The 19748-nt window shown below is 38.0% G+C and overlaps 1 protein-coding gene across 1 annotated transcript in view; it reads left to right on the forward strand.

Annotated features, from left to right (window-relative positions):
- Positions 1-19748, forward strand: part of Slc30a7 (solute carrier family 30 member 7) — a 56481-nt gene that overhangs the window by 20610 nt on the left and 16123 nt on the right. Inside the window, exons 7-8 of the mRNA XM_048352052.1 lie at positions 1708-1758; positions 3298-3433. Coding sequence (XP_048208009.1) covers positions 1708-1758; positions 3298-3433 — 187 coding nt within the window. The remainder of the gene's footprint in view (positions 1-1707; positions 1759-3297; positions 3434-19748) is intronic.

The following is a 19748-nucleotide window of genomic DNA, read 5'->3' on the forward strand; positions in this document are numbered from 1 at the left end:
AGATTCAATAGTGTTAGCAGAAGGATTTATGAATTGCTCTTAATGAGTTAGTAGAATGTGGGAACTGTTCCTCATGGCAATTGGGGATCTGGGCTCCTTTCCATGGAATTCCCACACTTGGATTTGCTGGATTCCCTGCCATTCTCAAGCTGAACATTCTTAGGAGCCTTGGAGTGGCTTGCAGTTCACACACACCTTGGTCTACAGCTCAACCACACTCTAGCGCTTGACTGGAGTGGGTCTAGGGACTGCTGGTTAGCTGTATACCCAAGGAAAGAAAAGAAGTGGCTTTGCCAAGCAATTATCTAGTCTCTGCCACAGATAAGTTATATAACTAAGAAGATGATTTGATTTACATAGCTGGGAATTAGGTTATTTTATGTAACTTTTAGTATAATAGAATGGTACTTTCAAAACACTGATGTCAAAAATAACTTTATTGGGCTGGGAATATGGCCTAGTGGTAAAGTGCTTGCCTCGCATACATGAAGCCCTGGGTTTGATTCCTCAGCACCACATATATAGAAAAAGCCAGAAGTGACACTGTGGCTCAAGTGGTAGAGTGTTGTTAGCCTTGAGCAAAAAGAAGCCAGGGACAGAGCTCAGGCCTTGAGTTCAAGCCCCAGGACTGGAAAAAAAAAAACACACAAAAAAAACCCAAGGATAACTTCATCTAGATCTAGCTATAGACAGCAGTCTGTGCCTTGATAACAACTGAACTTTTTACAATAGTTGTACTTGTCGCTGTCTTTTGATGACAGTGTGTGGTAACAGTCTCATGTTTTGTTTTTATTTGTTTGTGTTTTTTTCCCCCAGTTCTTCTGTAATGTTCCAGAACCCAGGTACATGCTCTGTCAGGGCTGCAGTAATGAGATTGCGTTGGACAGCTCTTTGGTGCTGTCAGCCAAAATGACTAACTACAGGCAGTCATTCTTAGTCCTTATCAGAAACATTGTCTGTCCTGACAATTCGTTCAGGGGTGGGGAACCTTTTTCTTGCCAAAGGCCATTTGGATATAACATAAAAATTATCCGTAAAGGCTGATGGGTTATGGGTAGCCAATGAGAAACAGTGTCTCTTCTGTCATGATTTCCAGGGCCTTCAATGGCTGGTGGGCTACAGGTTCCCCATGCCTGCTTAGCCAAAAAGGTTGCACATCTTAAGCTTATTTACCTGTTTTCTGCTTCCATGAAAAGGTGACTTGTTACTTTCACTGTATTTGAGTATAGAAATCATGGTATTATTTTTACTTTTCCTTCATTAAATGCAAAGTTGCAGCGATGGTTTTTCTCTCATCTGTATAGAAAACTTGCCATGTCCATGTAGAAACTATTAAAAAAGTAGTTTGTTCACCATAGTCAAGTTACACTGATTCCTGTCCTGGAGCTCTTAAAATTTCAGTAATAAATTTAATGTTCTCTGACATTTCCAATTGTAAAAGTACTAGAAGGTATTTTATTAGCAAACTTCCATACTGTTTTGAGTTTCTTATGCTTCTTAAGAGTTTTTAATTCAATAATTTCCAAAATGCATTAAAATTACCTTTATTGAACTTTATCTCTACTTACTTATTTTACTAAACTTTGAAAATAATTTTGTAGGTCTGTGTGGCCACATAGTCACACATCCTTCATGATACATTTGAATGAAAAGGACTCTGAATGAATGCAAAAAAATTGTAAAATAATTTAACTTTATTCTCTACAGATGGCCCTTCTGTAAAAGAAACAACAGGACCCAGTAGACAGATTTTACAAGGTAAGACAGGCTATTTGTGTATTTCTCAATTGTATGAATCCAATTTTATATGTTTTAGTTGTCTGGAGTGCTTAAGAAAACTATATAATTAAACTACACTTGAAAGTGTTTGCCTACTTAGTGATTACTCTATATGTCCTACTAGGTAGGTCAGCCAATATTCCTTTGTTGATTGGCTTTATCCTCTGATTTAGTGTATAAATCCCCAGGCTCATGTCTCTAGTAACACTTGAGGTAGTACATTTGCTGTTGTTGCGTCGTTATAATTTTTCCAAAAATATCATTCAGCATGTCCAATTCTGTGGGGAAGTTTAGAGCTAAAAGATGAAGTGCAGGCAAGGCTTCTGTCATGTGTGTTGGCATTAGCTGATAACTATACAGGAGTGCACATGTCATATGAAATGGTACCTTGCACAGCTTGACAAACGAGAAAAACAAGCTTGTCATTGGCTCTGTGTCTCCATTCACTTTCTGGTCAAGGTTTTCAAATCCCCAGCTCCCTGTCCTGTACCTACTGATCCAGTTACTACTGCAGCTGGTTTTTGGTCTGATACTTTTGTTTTCCACTGATAATATGTTCTTCCATACTTAAGAATTTACTTTCAGAGGGCTTTATTGTGTGTTGTAGACACTAATATTCCATTTATAAAATATGTACAATTGTTTTAGAACAGTCTTAGTTGAGATACAATAATTATTTCAGGTGCACCTATGCCAATGCTATAATTAACTTTAACAATACACATACACACACACATATTGAAAAATCACAGGTGAGAGGAAAGGAAGTTAAATATGGCCTCCTGTTGCCTTTTTTTTTATACAAGCTGTTAGGGTCCATAGGAAATTCTAGTCCTAGATGGTAATGATTTTAGTTACCAGCAGAGGGTGCTATGTGCATGTGTATTTGGGATTACAATGGTTTCTTGAGAATTTTTAAAAGTCTAATGCTGTTACTTCCCCCAAATCATTATTTTATTTAACTTTTGTATGTACTCTTTTGAATCAGAAGCAAATGTTTACAGAACATTTTAATAAACAATTTGTTTACTTCTTCATTTGATATACTACTATTTATTGAGAGCATGTACACCAAATGTTGTAATCCCAGTGTTCAGAAGGCTTGGGAAGGAGGATGGCAAATTTGAGGCTGTCCTGGGCTACAAAACAAGCCATGCTTGCTGGGGCTGTAGGACTGAGTGTATTATGAGACACTATCTCAACAACAGTAGGAAAGAAGAAACAAGCAAGAAGGGAGGAAGAGAAAGAGGGAAGAAGGAGAGAGGGAGAGAGGGATGGAGGAAGGAAAGAAGGAAGTATAATTTACGATTTGGATTTAAACACCTGTTGATTTATAAATGAAAAGATTATTTAGGTTAATAAATTGTTATTGTCTTGTTAAATAACTTAAACAGTGGTTATACTAAGGGGTTTTCAAATCAATGTTTAGTTTTCCATGAAATTAAGAGTACAGTTCTAAGAAGTACTGCCATTTTAATTTGTACAGATGTAGATAACTTATGTCCTGCTTTCCCCTAGGTGTATTTTTACACATTTTGGCAGATACACTTGGGAGTATTGGTGTTATTGCCTCTGCTATTATGATGCAGAATTTTGGTTTGATGATAGCAGATCCTATCTGTTCAATCCTCATAGCTATGCTTATTGTTGTAAGGTAAGTGCTACACTGTGTTACTTCAAACTATAAGTCAGAGAAAGGTAGTAAATCTACTACTCAAATTATAGATTAAAAAATACAAACAAAGATATTGTTTTCCCTTTGATCCTTCAGAACTTCTTAGTAGATCCTCTTTATCTTCATAGTTATTTCTGTGTTTCTTACTTATTTCTCTCTTGGAGGTAGATATTCCTTCTTTCTATTTGGTAAAGTTTTTTTTTATCATAAATCAGCAGTCATTTTCCTAAATCTTACACTGTGTGTGTAGTGTAAAGCATTGGATATGTATTAAGTATAGTTGGAATGTTATAGTTAACATCTATATCTAGTTACCTATATCTAGATATCTATCTTAGATGATCAAATGCAAGTAGAAAAGTCATAACTGCTAGAACTATTTTTAAAGTCATGATTATGTTGCAGAAATCTCATAAAAATTCTTGCTGAGAGAATCTGAAACCAACCCAGATGCCCCTCCATAGATGAATGGATCAGGAAAATGTGGTACATATACACAATGGAATTTTATGCCTCTATCAGAAAGAATGACATTGTTCCATTTGTAAGGAAATGGAAGGACTTGGAAAAAGTTATACTAAGTGAAGTGAGCCAGACCCAAAGAAACATGGACTCTATGGCCTCCCTTATTGGGAATAATTAGTACAGGTTTAGGCAAGCCATAGCAGAGGTTCACAAGGCCCAATAGCTATACCCTTAGGAACACATAAGATGATGCTAAGTGAAATGAACTCCATGTTATGGAAACAATTGATATATCACAGTTGTAACTACTTTCAACGTCCTAGGTGTATGTGTAGTTTCTATTATTGATGATGCTCTTGTATCACCTTCCTATGGTTGTACCTACACTATCTCTGTAATCTTATCTGAGTATATTGGAAACCGTGTTTACTGGTATTGGAAGTAGGAAATTGAAAGGGAATACCAAATTTGAGAGACACAGGGTAAAAAAAGAGAAATAACAACAAAAGCAATACTTGCAAAACTGTCTGGTGTAAGTGAACTGAACACTGGGGGGGGGGGAAGGGGGGAGGGAGGGGGGCATGAGGGACAAGGTAACAAACAGTACAAGAAATGTATCCAATGCCCAACGTATGATACTGTAACCTCTCTGTACATCAGTTTGACAATAAAAATTTGAGAAAAAAAACCAAAAAAACAAAAACAAAATAGTTTATAAAAAAAAAAAAAAATTCTTGCTGAGATAAATATGTGTGTTGGTATGTGAATTCTCATAACGTTTGCTGAGTTATTGTGTGCTTAGTTTCTTTTATCCTGGGATACTTTTGAAAGTCAGAGTATTAAGGTTACTTATAAATAAGTGTTCCTTTATTTGGCTATCTTTAGTTACTTAGAAATTTGCATAATATGTCTTAATAAGATTGTTTTTATTTTTCCATATTTTATTCAGTAAAATTTTCATCATAATGATAACAAAGACAAATGGAGGTCATATTATGATTTTTTTTAATAGTTGAGAAGGGTGATTGTAACTGATTGTGGTAAAATGCTAATGTTAAAACTGGTCCTAAATGGAGATGTTTAAGGTTCTAAAGATGTTGAACGTTCAGGTGACTTTTAAATTTCTTAATGTTATTTGTACAAGGAAACAGCTCTGTTGTAATGAAAAGCTTTCTAAAGCCTAGAACGCCTTTTCTTCATCTAGGAAATCTACTTGCTGAGTTCAGCATAGATGGTTCATAGTCCAGAAAGCTTGACTCCTGAGCAATTTCTGACTTTTACATGTGGCCCTCTTTATTGAGGCTTTTATATTATTTTTTTTGTTATGTATTGTAGTCTTGTTTCTAACACTTTTTTAAAGAGTACCATCTCAGTATTTACTTTTCTCTCCACTATCATTACCCTAATTGGACTACTGTTATGTCTTGTTTGGATGACTGACAATCTCCAAGTTGACCACTCTGTCCCTCTAAACTTCTCCCAGTGGCTAAAATGATGTTTCTCTGATGAAAATTATGTGACATATAAAATGATCTTGTTTTAAACTAGTTCTTGACTCCTCCCCTCAGGAAAAGTCCCAACTTCTTACTGTTTTCCTCTTCCATCTTGCTCTCACTTCTGGCTTTCCAGGCAGAGGGAAATTCCTTAAGTGTGTTTGAGTTCTCTAGTTTCCAGGCTTTGCTCATATTTCCTCTTACATTTCATGCCAGATCCTTCTCCAGCACATCCCCTCCCTCTCCCTCCCCCCCCCCCAGTCGCCCCCTAGGACTTTCAGTCTTCCAGATCAGATTTAATGAGAATATGGCCTAGTGGCAAGAGTGCTTGCCTTGCATACATGAAGCCCTAGGTTCGATTCCCCAGCACCACATATGTAGAAAATGGCCAGAAGTGGCACTGTGGCTCAAGTGGCAGAGTGCTAGCCTTGAGCAAAAAGAAGCCAGGGACAGTGGCCAGGCCCTGAGTTCAAGGCCCAGGACTGGCCAAAAAAAAAAAGAACCAGATCAGATTTAGTGTAAATGGTTCCTTCGCAGGAAATGTCTCCTGATTCTCTACCTCCCAGGTGAGGTGAAGCACAACCATTTCACGCCTACCACAGTACCCTTTCATGGCATTTGTTTACCATGTGCATAGAGTCAGTGTTACTGCCTTTCTCATGCTCTGTGAAGGCAAACTGTTCCCATTGTTTTACAATGAGCATCCAATTCTGCCTGGAACAAAAGCTGACATACTAACCTTGAATAAGAAGAACCATGTTTTTATCAACCTCAGGAGAATTACTTTTTGTCCCCCCCGCCCCCCATGGAGTTCTAAGTAGCAGAATTACTTAGTTTTGTTTATTTATTTGTACACAAATATAAATGAATGAATACAACACAGTATTTTTTTTAACCAAGTTGTAACCCATTCTTTTAAAATATGCACAAATCATCTCTAGCAAATATATTAGTAATTATACCTTTCTAGTCAGGGGGCTGAGATAGACAAGATCCCTCCTGTTTTGACCTTATATGACAGTAGGGGAGAGAGAATCAAATTAACAAACCATTCAAATATCAATCATTTGTTTGTGCAGAGCTAAAATAGGATAATATGGTGCTCAAGTTGTGACTTTCGATTCTGAAGGAGTCTTTAAGCTGAGATCTAATGTCACATGAGAGTTTGATGAAGGAAAATCTTCCTAGTCTAAAAGACCAGCATACACTTACTGTACTGAAGACAACTCTGGCACAGCAAAGAGGCCAGTGTGGGTGACATGTAGGAATTACAGAGTGGCTGAGATAAAATTGGAGAAATAAGCCAGGAAGGGCAATGCAGGGCTTACAGTATGGATTTTATTATTTTCCACTCATTGCAGTGGGAAATCATAAAAGAGTGACACTATTTTTAAAAATTCTTTGTACTATAGTGTGGGGAGGATTACAAGTACTAACAGGCAGAGCAGGTACAAAGTTATTACCATGGGCCGGGTGAGAAGCCATGGTTGTTTGGTCTAAGGTACTAATCTAGAAATTAGAGATAATGAGGGATAAAGTTGGCTAAGTCTCTGTGAGTAGAGCTAGGAAGACTTGCTCATGGTTTGAGAGCATGGCCAGGGCTGTGTGAACAGGGAAATCAGGATGCTTTGTAGAGATTTTACCTGGCTGAATTGGAGGAGTTTTTGTTGAAAGAGAAGGCTAGGAGGAATGTTTTTTCCAAGTTTTTTCCAACAGAAATTCTGTTGAATCGGTGCAAGTTTGGGATTTCTCAGTAGATATTTATGTGGAAATTTTCAAGGGGGTAGTGAATGTTCAAAACTGGAATTCTTGGTAGTGGTCAGCTAATCGTAAGACCAAACTAACCGTATGAAGTTTCCAACTGAATGCACTACTCCCCTTCTTATTTTCTTAGAAAATATCCCGTGGTATGGTACTCTTCCTTCCAAAATAGTGCTAGCCACAACTAACAGACCAGCCAACAGTTGGCTTCCAGTGATAAAACCTATTTGTCATCTTTGTCTAGGTCCTACTGACCAAAGTGTCAACATTTTTATAATATATATATATGTGTGTGTATATACACATATATGTTTTATATACATGTGTGAGTATGTGTGTGTGTGTGGTATAATTGGATTTCTTTTAATGCTAAGCTTTCAAAATTTGTATTCTTTTTATCTGGTAACCAAAGTAATACATGCTGGTTGTACAAAAATTCATTGTTGAACAGTATAATTTAGCTATTGAAGTAGTTCATAATCCTGCTTTCTAGAAAGAATAGATAACTGTAATCTAACTTAAAATTGTTCAACAAATATTGTGGTGTCCACTCTGTGCCAGGCACTTAACAACATAGGCAAGGACTTTATCCTCATGAGCTGACATCATTACGGGGGAGACAGCGAGTGAAGTAAATGAATATGCAAATACACATTGTAATGTCAGTGGGTGAGTAGGGCTAGGAAAGTGGTGTCCCAGAAAGGCCTGAGAAGCCCACTGCATGTGGTGACATTGAACAGACCTGAATGGAAAGAGGAGGACATGGCTCTGTTAGAGGAAGAGCATTCCTAGTGGAGGGATTTCACACACAAAGGCACTCAGGCAGCAACCTGCTGGGTGTGTGTAGCTGGAGTGAAATGAGAGCAGTGTAGGGCCCAGGTTGGGGTGAAAGATATAGCTCCTATGTGCTGTTGAAAGCTGTGAGCTGGGGTGAGAAGAGGAGTGAGGACAGCCCTGAGAGAGGTGAGGACAGGAGACAGAGCAACAAGGAGGAGCAAAGTGAGTAGGAGTAGGATGAGGAGGAAAGAAAGATCAGAATCGCATTGTCTTAGAGGCCCTGCCAAAAAGCATTTCCCTCTGGAAGGGATAATCAGCCCTAGTAACAGCTCCTGGGGATGGTGCTTAGCTGACAGATCAGACACTCAAGAAGTGATAAGAATGAAGAATAGCCCTATAGAGAACAGGAGGGGGAAGACATGACTAGCAGCTGCAGTCAGCTGTCAAGCCTTCTGCAGTTCTGAGGAGCAGTGAGATTGCCCCACAGCACTGAGGACCTTTGGGGTTAATGGTCTTGAATTTAAAGGGGAAATAATCTGCACAGTTGTAGGGAATCTCCAGCTTTCTTATCAAGTACAGTAAAAGTTAGGGAATTGATCAAGAGTTGGACTTAATAAGTTTGGCATTTTTATCTAGTGAGTACTGACAGTGAGAAAGGAACAAGGCAGGGGTTATAGTGGAAAAGTAAGATTGGAAGACTCTTAAAACTTAGTGGTTTACAGGTTCTTTAGTAAGAGCTGTGTGGTACTGAAGGAATAATCCAGAAGTAGAGAGACTTATTCAGATTCTGAAATGCTTAACATTGAGGTCTCAGGTCTGAAGTTTTAATTCTAGAGGTGAGGAACGTAAAAGGTTGGATGGATTGTCTTCGTGGATATTTCGGTCAAGGACAATGAAAGCAATAGCAATAGAGAGGAGCCCCAGCACACACTGCAGTGACTGAAGGGGAACACCTGGCATTGCAGGTGGGGAGAGGGTGGAGTCTTCTGATGGGTGTGGCCTTCAGGGGAATGGGGAGGGAGATTGGGAGTAGTCTTAAAGGAGTTGAAGGTTAGTCTCTCACTGCAAGCTCCAGGGTGAGTCCAGGGTGGTAGCCACTTCTTACACATTCTCCATATTCAGGGAAGAGGCTGAGGAGTTCATGAAAATTATGCATTTTAAAGCAGCCCACTTGGGCTGGGAATGTGGTTTTGTGATAAGAGTGCTTGTCTAGCATGCATGAAGCTCTAGATTCCATTCCTTAGCACCACATAAACAGAAAAATCTGGAAGTGGCGCTTGGCTCAAGAGGTAGAGTACTAGCCTTGAGCAAAAGAAAGCCAGGGACAGTGCTCAGGCCCTGAGTTTAAGACCCAGGACTGGCAAAAAAAAAAACAAAAAAAAAAACACCCCCCAAAAACCCAAAACAAACAAACAAAAAAACAACAAAAGGAGCCCACTTAAAGTTAGTGAAATAGGGCTTGGAATATGGCCTAGTAGTAACGTGCTCACCTCGTATACATGAAGCCCTAGGTTCGATTCCTCAGCACCACATGTATAGAAAAGAAGCCAGAAGTGGCACTGTGGCTCAAGTGGCAGAGTGCTAGCCTTGAGCAGAAAGAAGCCAGGGACAGTGCTCAGGCCCTGAGTTCAAGCCCCAGGACTGGCAAAAACCAAACCAAAACAAAACAAGTTAGCGAAATAGTTAGCTTGACACACTTGGTAACGTACAGTAAAAGTTGAGGAAGAAATTACCCATTGTTCCCCTCACCTGTTATGTATATGAAATGTTATTCTTAGACTTCTTTAAACCTTTTCTGAACATTGTAAAATATAATTATAAAAAAACATGGAAAATACTGAAAGTACTAAGCAGTAAAAGGAAGTCAAGACATCACATTCAGAAATTGCATAAGTACTGTTCACCTGAACTCCTTACATTATACGGGTGCATTGCCATTAAACATTGTGAACATCTACAAAATGCCTTGTTAAGCTTAGCCATCTTAGCCATTACCACCACAGCACTGCAAGTTTTCAAATGAAGTACAGCTGTCCAAAAGTATAGTCATTATTTTTAAAGGTTGAAGGTGATTTCTAAGGTAGTTCTTCTTAGAAAATGGGTGATCAGAATTCTGGGTGAAACAGGATTATACTGTGGTACATTTTATTTCCCTGTAAAAAGAAGATTGACTGTAACTTTGAGAATATAATTTTTTATTTTCTGAAAACATACTTTCTGTTAGAAATTTCAGGATGGTCATTCCTTTACTTCCAGTAGTAAGATAAATTGGAATTGACAGTAAGTTCATAATTTAAAATGATGCCATGTACATGTATCTGTAGCTTGATTTTTTTCACTGAATGATGTATATATGATGAATAAAAATACAAACAACACAGAAATGAGCTTTGTTACCAGTGTGGTAACAAGCTTTACTAGATTTTATTTATTTGTTAATAGATTTTTTGTTATCTACCATGTGTTGCATCTGTACTTTGACCAGAATCATTTGAATATAAAAAGAAAGTAAAATCTTTATAATCAAAAGTGTTTTTGCTATAAAAACTTTAAAAATAATGATGTTCCTTATCATATTGAAGAAACTGACCCTGGACTTTTTTTGAGGCAAAAGATACAGGTTTTTCTGAGATGCTAAGTGATGGTCATTAGAGTAAGAAACTTTTTAAAAGTAGACTAATAAAACAGAAATTATGCATTTGACATTTTTAAGTAGTAAGTGTTCTTGCATACAGGATTTGAACAAGATAATCCTTTTTGAAAATTCTTCCTGATTCCTAATTAAACTGTTTGTAAGCAGACTGTAATTTTTTTTTTTAATGTAGAAAGCTACTATATTTTCAAGTAGTCATATATGAGAAATAGATTCTTTTTTCAAAACTGTTTTTGGGTGGTTCCCTAACAATTTCCGTTGTGGTTTGCCTTTCAAGTGGTTAAATTTACACACTATACTTTGGTGGGGACTAAGATAGTTTTGTAACTTGCTGCCTGCATAGGTATTTGTATAGAAAAAGCAAATGCACTGGAACATTATTGCATAGTGGTTGTATTTGTAAACCATTATCAAAAGCCATCATAAGAGTATTTATATGCCTCATTTGTACTAATGGATACCAAGCAGCATAGTGGTTTGTCTAGCATCCTTTCTCTAGTAGCATTCTTGGAGGACAGGCCTCATACACCTGTTTGGGCAAAACCATTAACTTTTTACATGTGAAGCTTGGAAAATATGGGTTCTGCATTATCCTTGGGGGAATTAAGGACATCACTCAGATCCTTTGTGGGTTTGATGGTTCAGGTGAGGAACCTTCAGAAAGGCCCACTGGGAAGGCCTTAGAAATATTGGAAAAAGGGGCTGGGAATGTGGCCTAGTGGCAAGAGTGCTTGCCTTGTATACATGAACCCCCGGGTTTGATTCCTTAGCACCACATATATAGAAAATGGCCAGAAGTGGCTCTGTGGCTCAAGTGGCAGAGTGCTAGCCTTGAGCAAAAAGAAGCCAGGGACAGTGCTCAGGCCCTGAGTTCAAGGCCCAAGACTGGCAAAAGAAAAGAAATATTGGAAAAAGCAGAACCAGCACAGTAATGCTGCTAAAAATTTTGAACTTCTGAAGTAGTTATGTAAGAATATCATTTAATAAACATTCAGGGCTGGAAGCATGTGTCAGTTGGTAGAGCACTAGCCAATGAACAAGAGTGGCAGATACTGAGTTCAAGGTCTATTCTCAGACCTAAAAAAAAGAAAAGAAATAATCAGCAAACATTCAATAGTTTTTATTGCTTTGTCTTCAATACTTTCTTAGGTCCTAGAATGCTGTAATATCATTCAGTTTATACCACCATTAATAAGCCTTAGAGAGTAGGAGAGAGAGAGATACACACAGTTCAGTTACCATTGTTTGATATAAAAATTTAGCACTATGATGTTCATGATAGAACCTTACTATTTTGCATTGTTTCCTATGGGAAAATGAGGCTTTTTAAACAACCAACCTAAAAATACTGTTGTAGGAGTCAATTTAGGTGTGAAGTGTTTATTCATTATTGAGAAAAGCACTGTATAACAAATCTAAAAATTTGTGTGCAAACTGAAAAGCAACTAGAGATTCCATCTACTCTGATAGAAATCCATTTATTGATGGAAATCCATTGTTGAAATCGTTTATTTCCTTTTTAAACACCTAGCAGGCATGCACGCACACACGCCTCTCCCCCCCAACCTCCCCCCCCCCACACTTGCAGTCCCGTGCCTCAGCATGTTGGAGTGAGGAATTGCTTGTTGTGTGTGGTGCCATTTCTGAGAGGTACTCTGGAGCAGTAGTATGTGAAGATCTGGCAAAGCCCTGGAAGAGACTGATTTGTACTCAAATAAAAACAGTACAGAGCTAAAGGTCTCAGTTGCAAAAGCATGGTCCCAATAATAGTGCTGTAACTCTCACCCTAAGCCTAACCAGTAGGGATTGGTGTAGATTAAACATGATGTGAATGCTTGCATAGCTTTTCAGTTTCATTTAACACTTTATATTGTTTGTACGTATATTGTTTGTATGCCTAGTATTTCCAGAGAGAAGATAATCAATGCTAAGAGTTAGTAAAACTCTTACTATGAAGGTACTCAGTTGCAAATTTAAATAATTTAGAACACTGCTGTGAATTTTCTATTTGTAGCTTATATCAAGATCTTCATAGCAGACTTGTTCATGGAAATACCTTCTGTAAGCCTACTTACCAAAGTCTAGTCTTCACCATCAACCCAGTGATTGTATCAGACTATCTAGACAAAGCCCTTTCTGTGAAAGGAAGGCCTGTTTTGCTTTTTTTTTTTTTTTTGCCAGTCCTGGGGCTTGGACTCAGGGCCTGAGCACTGTCCCTGGCTTCTTCCCGCTCAAGGCTAGCACTCTGCCACTTGAGCCACAGCGCCGCTTCTGGCCGTTTTCTGTATATGTGGTGCTGGGGAATCGAACCTAGGGCCTCGTGTATCCGAGGCAGGCACTCTTGCCACTAGGCTATATCCCCAGCCCTGTTTTGCTTTTTAATTGAACAAAATTATGAATAAGCCATCTATTGACATCACAAATGAAAACCTGCATTCCTCACATAGCACTTCTACACTTGATCTTAGCCAAAAGGCCTAGAAGTGATGTCACATAGCACTTCTAAAGGCACTCATTTTAATAACTTTCCTTTGGTACTGGAGTTTGAACTTAGTGCCTTTACCACATGAGCCATAACCCCAGATTCAATACTCTTTAATAACGAAAGCAAGTGTTTTACACAAGTTAGCCTAAAATTTTTTTTTTTTGCCAGTCCTGGGCCTTGAACTCAGGGCCTGAGCACTGTCCCTGGCTTCTTTTTGTTCAAGGCTAGCACTCTGCCACTTGAGCTACAGCACCACTTCTGGCCTTTTTGTATATATGTGGTGCTGGGGAATCGAACCCAAGGCTTCATGTATACGAGGCACACACTTTACCACTAGGCCACATTCCCAGCCCCACAAGTTAGCCTAAATTGACATCTAGCTTTTCTTGTTTTTGCTCTGATCTATGTTATACATGATATATTATTACTATCAAATGTGATTTCCTTACTATTCCAGTGAGTAATAGTATTTCATATAAAGTTTCTAAAGCCAACTTTGGTTATAGATTGAAAACTTCTCCGGGGTTTATTTTTTGAAATGATTTTTACACCCTGGCTCAGTCTAGGCTACAGACTTACCTGAGGCACAGGGTTATTTGGCAAGTTTATGTGGTTGTTGGCAGAAATCATTGATTTAGAGCTGTACATTCATAATAGTTATACATCTTCCTTTAGCATCAGAGCTTCTGACTCAGGGAGGCTCCAATCCCCCCTTTGTTTTGTTTAACTCATGTTTGCCAAGAATAAGTTCTCTTTTGAGTAATTAAAAATCAACCAACTTAGGACCTGTATTATATTTACAAATTCCCTTTACTTTTGCTCTTTTCTGTTGGATAGAAAGCAGTCACAAGGTCTGCCTATACTTAAGGGTGAGGAATTGCATGTCCGAGTGACCGAGTGGGGGTTACTTTAAGCTATGTTACTTACACCTTATGTTGTTCCTCTGTGTTCTGAAAGTACCTAGCCCAGAACCTGCAAGAGATGATGCTTGTGGGATAGCGTGGAATGAGAGAGATGAACATTTGGGGGGATGAGTGGATGACACACATGGCTGCTTCTTTCTCATGGTTTGTCTTAACTTGTGCCATGTTTACTACACATAATTTGTTTGTCTTTTTTTTTTTGGCCAAGTTACTTGTAATTTGCGGACTCTTTTTTGTGTGTGAGGGGGTGGCCCCCTTCATTAATTGCATCCTCTCAATGTTTTAAGAGTTTGAAATTATATTGCTGGTAGTTTTACTAAGTTAATAAACCACACATTAACATTTCAGAATGTCATTTGTTGCTGCCTCAGTTAAGTCTGTTTATTGGAGGTTCTTTCTTTGGGGGATGGAATTGGGGGCTCTTGACTCTTTAGGTATTGTGCTCTTTATATTAGCAGTGTGGGAGTCACTGAAGTGCAGGTTATTCTATTCAGTAGTTTTCCACTGGCATTTGAACATCGAGGACGTACCTGTGATGAGATGCTGCAGCATGCGTAGGTCATTTATCCTTACCTTGACACACCAACTCAGCTTCTGACCCAGCTTTGCTGGAGAACAAGTTGTCTTAGCCTTGCTGATTCAGATCTGTTGTCTTAAGATTACTGAAAGCTGTTGTGAAGACAAAATTAGAAAGTTTTTATGAAATCACTTTAATAGCTATTATGAGCTATCTAAAAGAAAAAGTCTTACTAATTTAACATTGCACTGGTATTTTGTTTCCAAAGACCAGTTGCATTGTGTTACCACTGAGTTTCAGAAGCTTAAGGAAAAGGGCAGCTCTTTTATGCCTTTCGCTCTGAGTTCTAGGAGTGTCTCAGGGTATCCTGTTATCCTTCTTACTGAGTACAGCAGGTATTCTGTAAATATGCATTGATTTTACCTATAAATTCCAGAAGCTCAATATAAAGTAAATTACTTTCCTAGGTGATAGGACTTTAGATGATCTGTTCTTTGCTAAATTTATAACATTCTAGCTTATATCTGGATGATTTTAGTCATTATTCATCATCATAAATAAATGATTGTTTTCTGAAAATGTGACTGCATATTTAATCTAAATGTAGGTTGCATTATAATTACAGACTAGTTTTCTTTGGCTTTTTTCTACTAAAGTTTTTTGGTATATTTCATACATCACTAGACCTTCAAATTTAGGTGGTACTATATAAAAAAAGACGTTTTCTTTTTCCTTTTACAGTTACAGATTATAAGAATGCTATGTAGTGAAGCACAGAAGCTCACACCTATAGTCTGAACGTCTTGCAAGATTAAGTTCAAGTCCAGCCCAGGCATAAAGTTTGAGGAACCTCATGAGCCTCAACTAATAAAAGCTGAGCATGGTGGCTCACTCCTGTTATCACAGCTACTCAGGAAGCAAAATAGGTGGAGGGTGGTCCAGGCTGACATCAGCATAAACTCAAGACCCTATTTGAAAAATACCAATGGGTTGGAGGCATAGTTCAAGTAGTAGATCTCGAGTTCAATCCTCAAAACTGCCCAAAAGAGGAAGAACCCTTTATGATTTGCATGGCACTTAATGCATAAGCCAGTGTACAGGTTGAATCGATTGTCATGTTTTACTTAATATTTGATGTTTGGTCTCAAATCTTAGATTTTTTTTTAAAATTTGGTGCCAGTACTGGGGTTTGAACTCAAGACTGGTGCTATACCACTTAAGCTACACATTTACTTCTGGCTTTTTGCTGATGAACTGGAGATAAGAATCTCATAGACTTTCCTTTCTCAGGCTGGCTTTGAACCTGGATCCTCAGATCTCAGCCTCCTGAATAGGTAGGATTAATAGCGTGTGCCACAGGCATCTGGCTTCAGAAAACAATTTTAACTGAAAGTTTTTGCTAAAATTAATGATTGTTGCTACTAGTCTAGTCCTTCAAAAGTTTTTATAATGTATAGTCTTACCTTCTTTATTTGGCTTGTTTATAATTACTGTTAGATAATTTTATTCTTTGTTGAAATATGGTGAGCATTTTTCTCTGAAAGCCAAGACTTAAATTTGTTCATTTCCAAAGTTAGTGACAGTAAAGACTAAATAACTGTTGCTTGTTTTATTAGTATTATATAATTTAAGCTTTTAGATTATTTAGATTCATTAACATATGATTATAAATTTGCTTTACATTCAGCTCATGAAGAATAAAATTATTACCTTGTGTGATTGGTAACCTCAGACCTAATGACTCATCCCTTTTCATATATAGTAGGAAAATAGTGCTTCATTGTGAGAGTTAGAATTGAGTTAGTCAACCAAAAGCGAACCTCTAATTGTTGCCAAATGCTTACTTTCTGGGTTTGGTTGTGGCTCTCAGTCTTCACTCAGTCAGGAATTTGCTAAGCTTGTCTTTTTCTACATATCCTTTCATTATGGCTAGATAGGTCCATGCCGAAATCTCTTCTGTAATTTCCCATTATGATAGTTAATCAAACAAATATGGACACAAGATCCCAAATAGACACAGTTTTAAAAGCCAAAAGCTGAAGTTTCTACCAGTGTCTTTTACCTTTTATGGTCTTTGAAATCACTGTGGAAATTGGTCTTGGCTCTGCAGATGTCACTGTGGGATTGAGCAAACACCTGCAACAGTTAAGACCTAGTGTGGCTCTGACCTCTGACAGCTAAAATTGTTAGATTTTTTTACATTATTCTCTCTCTCTCTCTCTCTCTCTCTCTCTCTCTCTCTCTCTCTCTCTCTCTCTCTTTTCTTTTGCCAGTCCTGGGGCTTGAACTCAGGGCCTGGGCCCTGTTCCTGAGCCTCTTTTGCTCAAGGGTAGCACTCTACCACTTGAGCCATAGCATCACTTCTGGCTTTTTCTGTTTATGTGGTACTGAGGAATCGAACCCAGGGCTTCATGCATGCTAGGCAAGCACTCTACCACTAAGCCACATTCCCGGCCTGTTACATTATTTTAAAATTGCTATTGGACAAAAGTGATGAGAAATGTTCATATGCTATGGCAAAGTGCTTGCTGTTGAATATGCTTCATCTAAATTTTACCTAAGGAGGCAGCATTCTGAATTTTACAAAATAGCCAAGTCAGTAAAGAGTGGGAGCCTCCCTGGAACTAGGGTCCAGCTGTACAGGCCCATGTATTCCTTTTAATGGTAATTGTCAACTGCACTACCTTGGCAATCATGGTGTGTATGGCGTATGGCTCAGGATGGCAGTAGCTGTGTCAGGTTGTTGCCCTACAACCCTGGAGTAGGTCCTAGGCTGAGTATCTAATCGGTGCTTAATAACTGTTGGCTGTACTGATTGCTTAATGAAATCATTATTCGTTAGTGGTGGGGTGAATTGGCTTGCCAAGTGTCTATTGTCTCATTTTGATGATACTTTTTCTTTAGTGTCTAAAGGATATATATGTGTATGTATATATAGTATGTATATACATATATGTATATATATCCTAGCTTTCCTATAGTTTGTCCACTTTTTCATATTGAGTGAGAAATATTAAAATAGGGGAAATTGCCTGGATATGTAATCTCTATCTTTTATAAAAGAGAAAAATGCTGTTCTGGAAGGTGATGTGATTTCCCCAAAGCTATCAGTGAAATATATTTACTGGAAGTGGAACTCACATGTCATGATTTTTATTTGTGTGTGATTCCATCTCATATATGTAGCAATTAGTAGCAATTTCTTAGGATAAAATTAGTAAAGAAATTATCAGAATACCTAAATTTAGGAGGCACATGGTTAGGGAAATTACTTTTCTTAATCTCAAATGGAAAGCTGTTTTTGGAGCCTCATTTTATAAGAAATCCAATAAGGAACCAAAGGGAAATGTGAACTTTTTTGGTAGTTAATTAGAGGTTAGAGTCTTAGTGGACTTTTCCTGCCCAGGCTGTCTTTGAACTGGGATCCTCAGACCTCAGCTTCCTAAGTAGCTAGGATTACACATGTGAGCCAACAGCTCCTGGCTTATAAGTGTGTGCATTTTGCCCAGAAATCTTTACCTATCTAACAGTATCACAGAACATAAACATATTCCTGTTCAGTTTAAATGGGTAAATAACAATTCTTCACTGTTAGAATTTGTAACTCCAACCTCCATCTGCTTTCTGCCTATTTTTTCTTTAAATTTCTCAATCCTGACTTTGACTTGTCCAGAAACTGTAAAATGGAAGGCCTCAGACAGTACTTTATCACTTAAGCTAATGGGTCCTTTCTGTCACTATTCTTCCTTCCTTATGGCATTTGTTTCTGCTAGAAATCCTTTCCGTTTCTCCAGATGTATTTGTGTGTTCTGCCTTTTCTCTAACTGCTAAAAATCCTATGTATTCTAAAAGGTTTATTATTGGCCTTTGGCTGTGAGTATACTTTTAAAAACTTAGCTGTGTGTGATTCAGTCAGCTGTAAATTCTGTTCCATGTATATTTATATCCCAAACACTGTCTGAGATCCTGGGGACTCAACACAAAGACACAGTTCACCTCTTAAAGTAGTTTTCAGTATAGAGTAAGAAGGAAACTACCTTATAATTCCCATTTAATGTAATACTTTCATAGACATCATTGCTTTTCTGTTTATATTTTGAGACAGGATCTTGCTCTGTAGCCCAGACTGATCTCAAGCTCTTGCTCGTTCTGCCTTAGCCTATATTTTGTATAGATTATTCTGTACTTCTATGAAGAATGGTTGCCCTCATTACCTATGGATAATAACAAATTACACAAAAACTTATGCTTAAATACAAGAATAGATCCCTAGTTCCTTTTATTTGATCTTGAAGTACCTGATATATGTGTATCTTTTAAATCATTCACCAACAATTACCATGAGTCTACTTTGTGACCAGTACTTTACTAGGTCCCTGGGAATATGGTATTGGGAAGTACAAACATTGTTTCTATTCCTTTTGGTCATTAATATTTTCTCTTTTCTTATTACCTGTCAGAAGTACCACTAATTTTTAAGGTACAGTGGGACTTATACTCTTCTGTAAGATAGATGCTCCATAGCTGTTATAAAGAGAATTGGACTTTGGACAATTTGAGATTCTTTAGAATTTAAAAGTAATCATTGGCTTAAGCTACTAAGGGTAATGAAGGTCCTTCTGCCTTCAACTCAGTCCCTCCTATGAATGGTGGAGCCTTTGTTACCTCTGGAGACCTTTGTCAGTGCATAAGTGCCTAGGCCTTCCTTCACTGGCTCTGATTCAGTCTGTCAGAATGCACACCAAACAAGACATGGTGATTTTGATACTTAGCTAGATTAGGAAGACACTGCATTAGAGACAGCTCACCATTATACTATTGGATTTTGTACATTTAATCACCCATACAGACTAAAGCAGTAGGCTTGAAGACCAATTACATCACTATTTTGGGGGTCCTATCCTTAGAAGTGCTGAGCTTATTACATCTGTAGATACAGCCATGATTCGTGTGTGTGTGTGTGTGTGTGTGTGTGTGTGTGTCTTGGGCTTGAACTCAAGGATTGAGCATTGTCCTTGAGTTTTTGCGCCCAAGGCTAGTGCTCTACTACTTGAGCCACAGCTCCACTTCTAGCTTCTTGGTGGGTAATTGTAGATAAGAGTCTTTCTTGCCTATGATGGCTTTCAACTATGATATTCAGATCTTTTAAGTAGGTAGGATTAAGGTATGAGCCATTGATGTCCAGTTCCTATATACTTTAAATAATATGACTACTAACAG

This window comes from Perognathus longimembris, chromosome 7 (assembly GCF_023159225.1).
Source record: "Perognathus longimembris pacificus isolate PPM17 chromosome 7, ASM2315922v1, whole genome shotgun sequence".
Classification (NCBI taxonomy): Eukaryota; Metazoa; Chordata; class Mammalia; order Rodentia; family Heteromyidae; genus Perognathus; species Perognathus longimembris.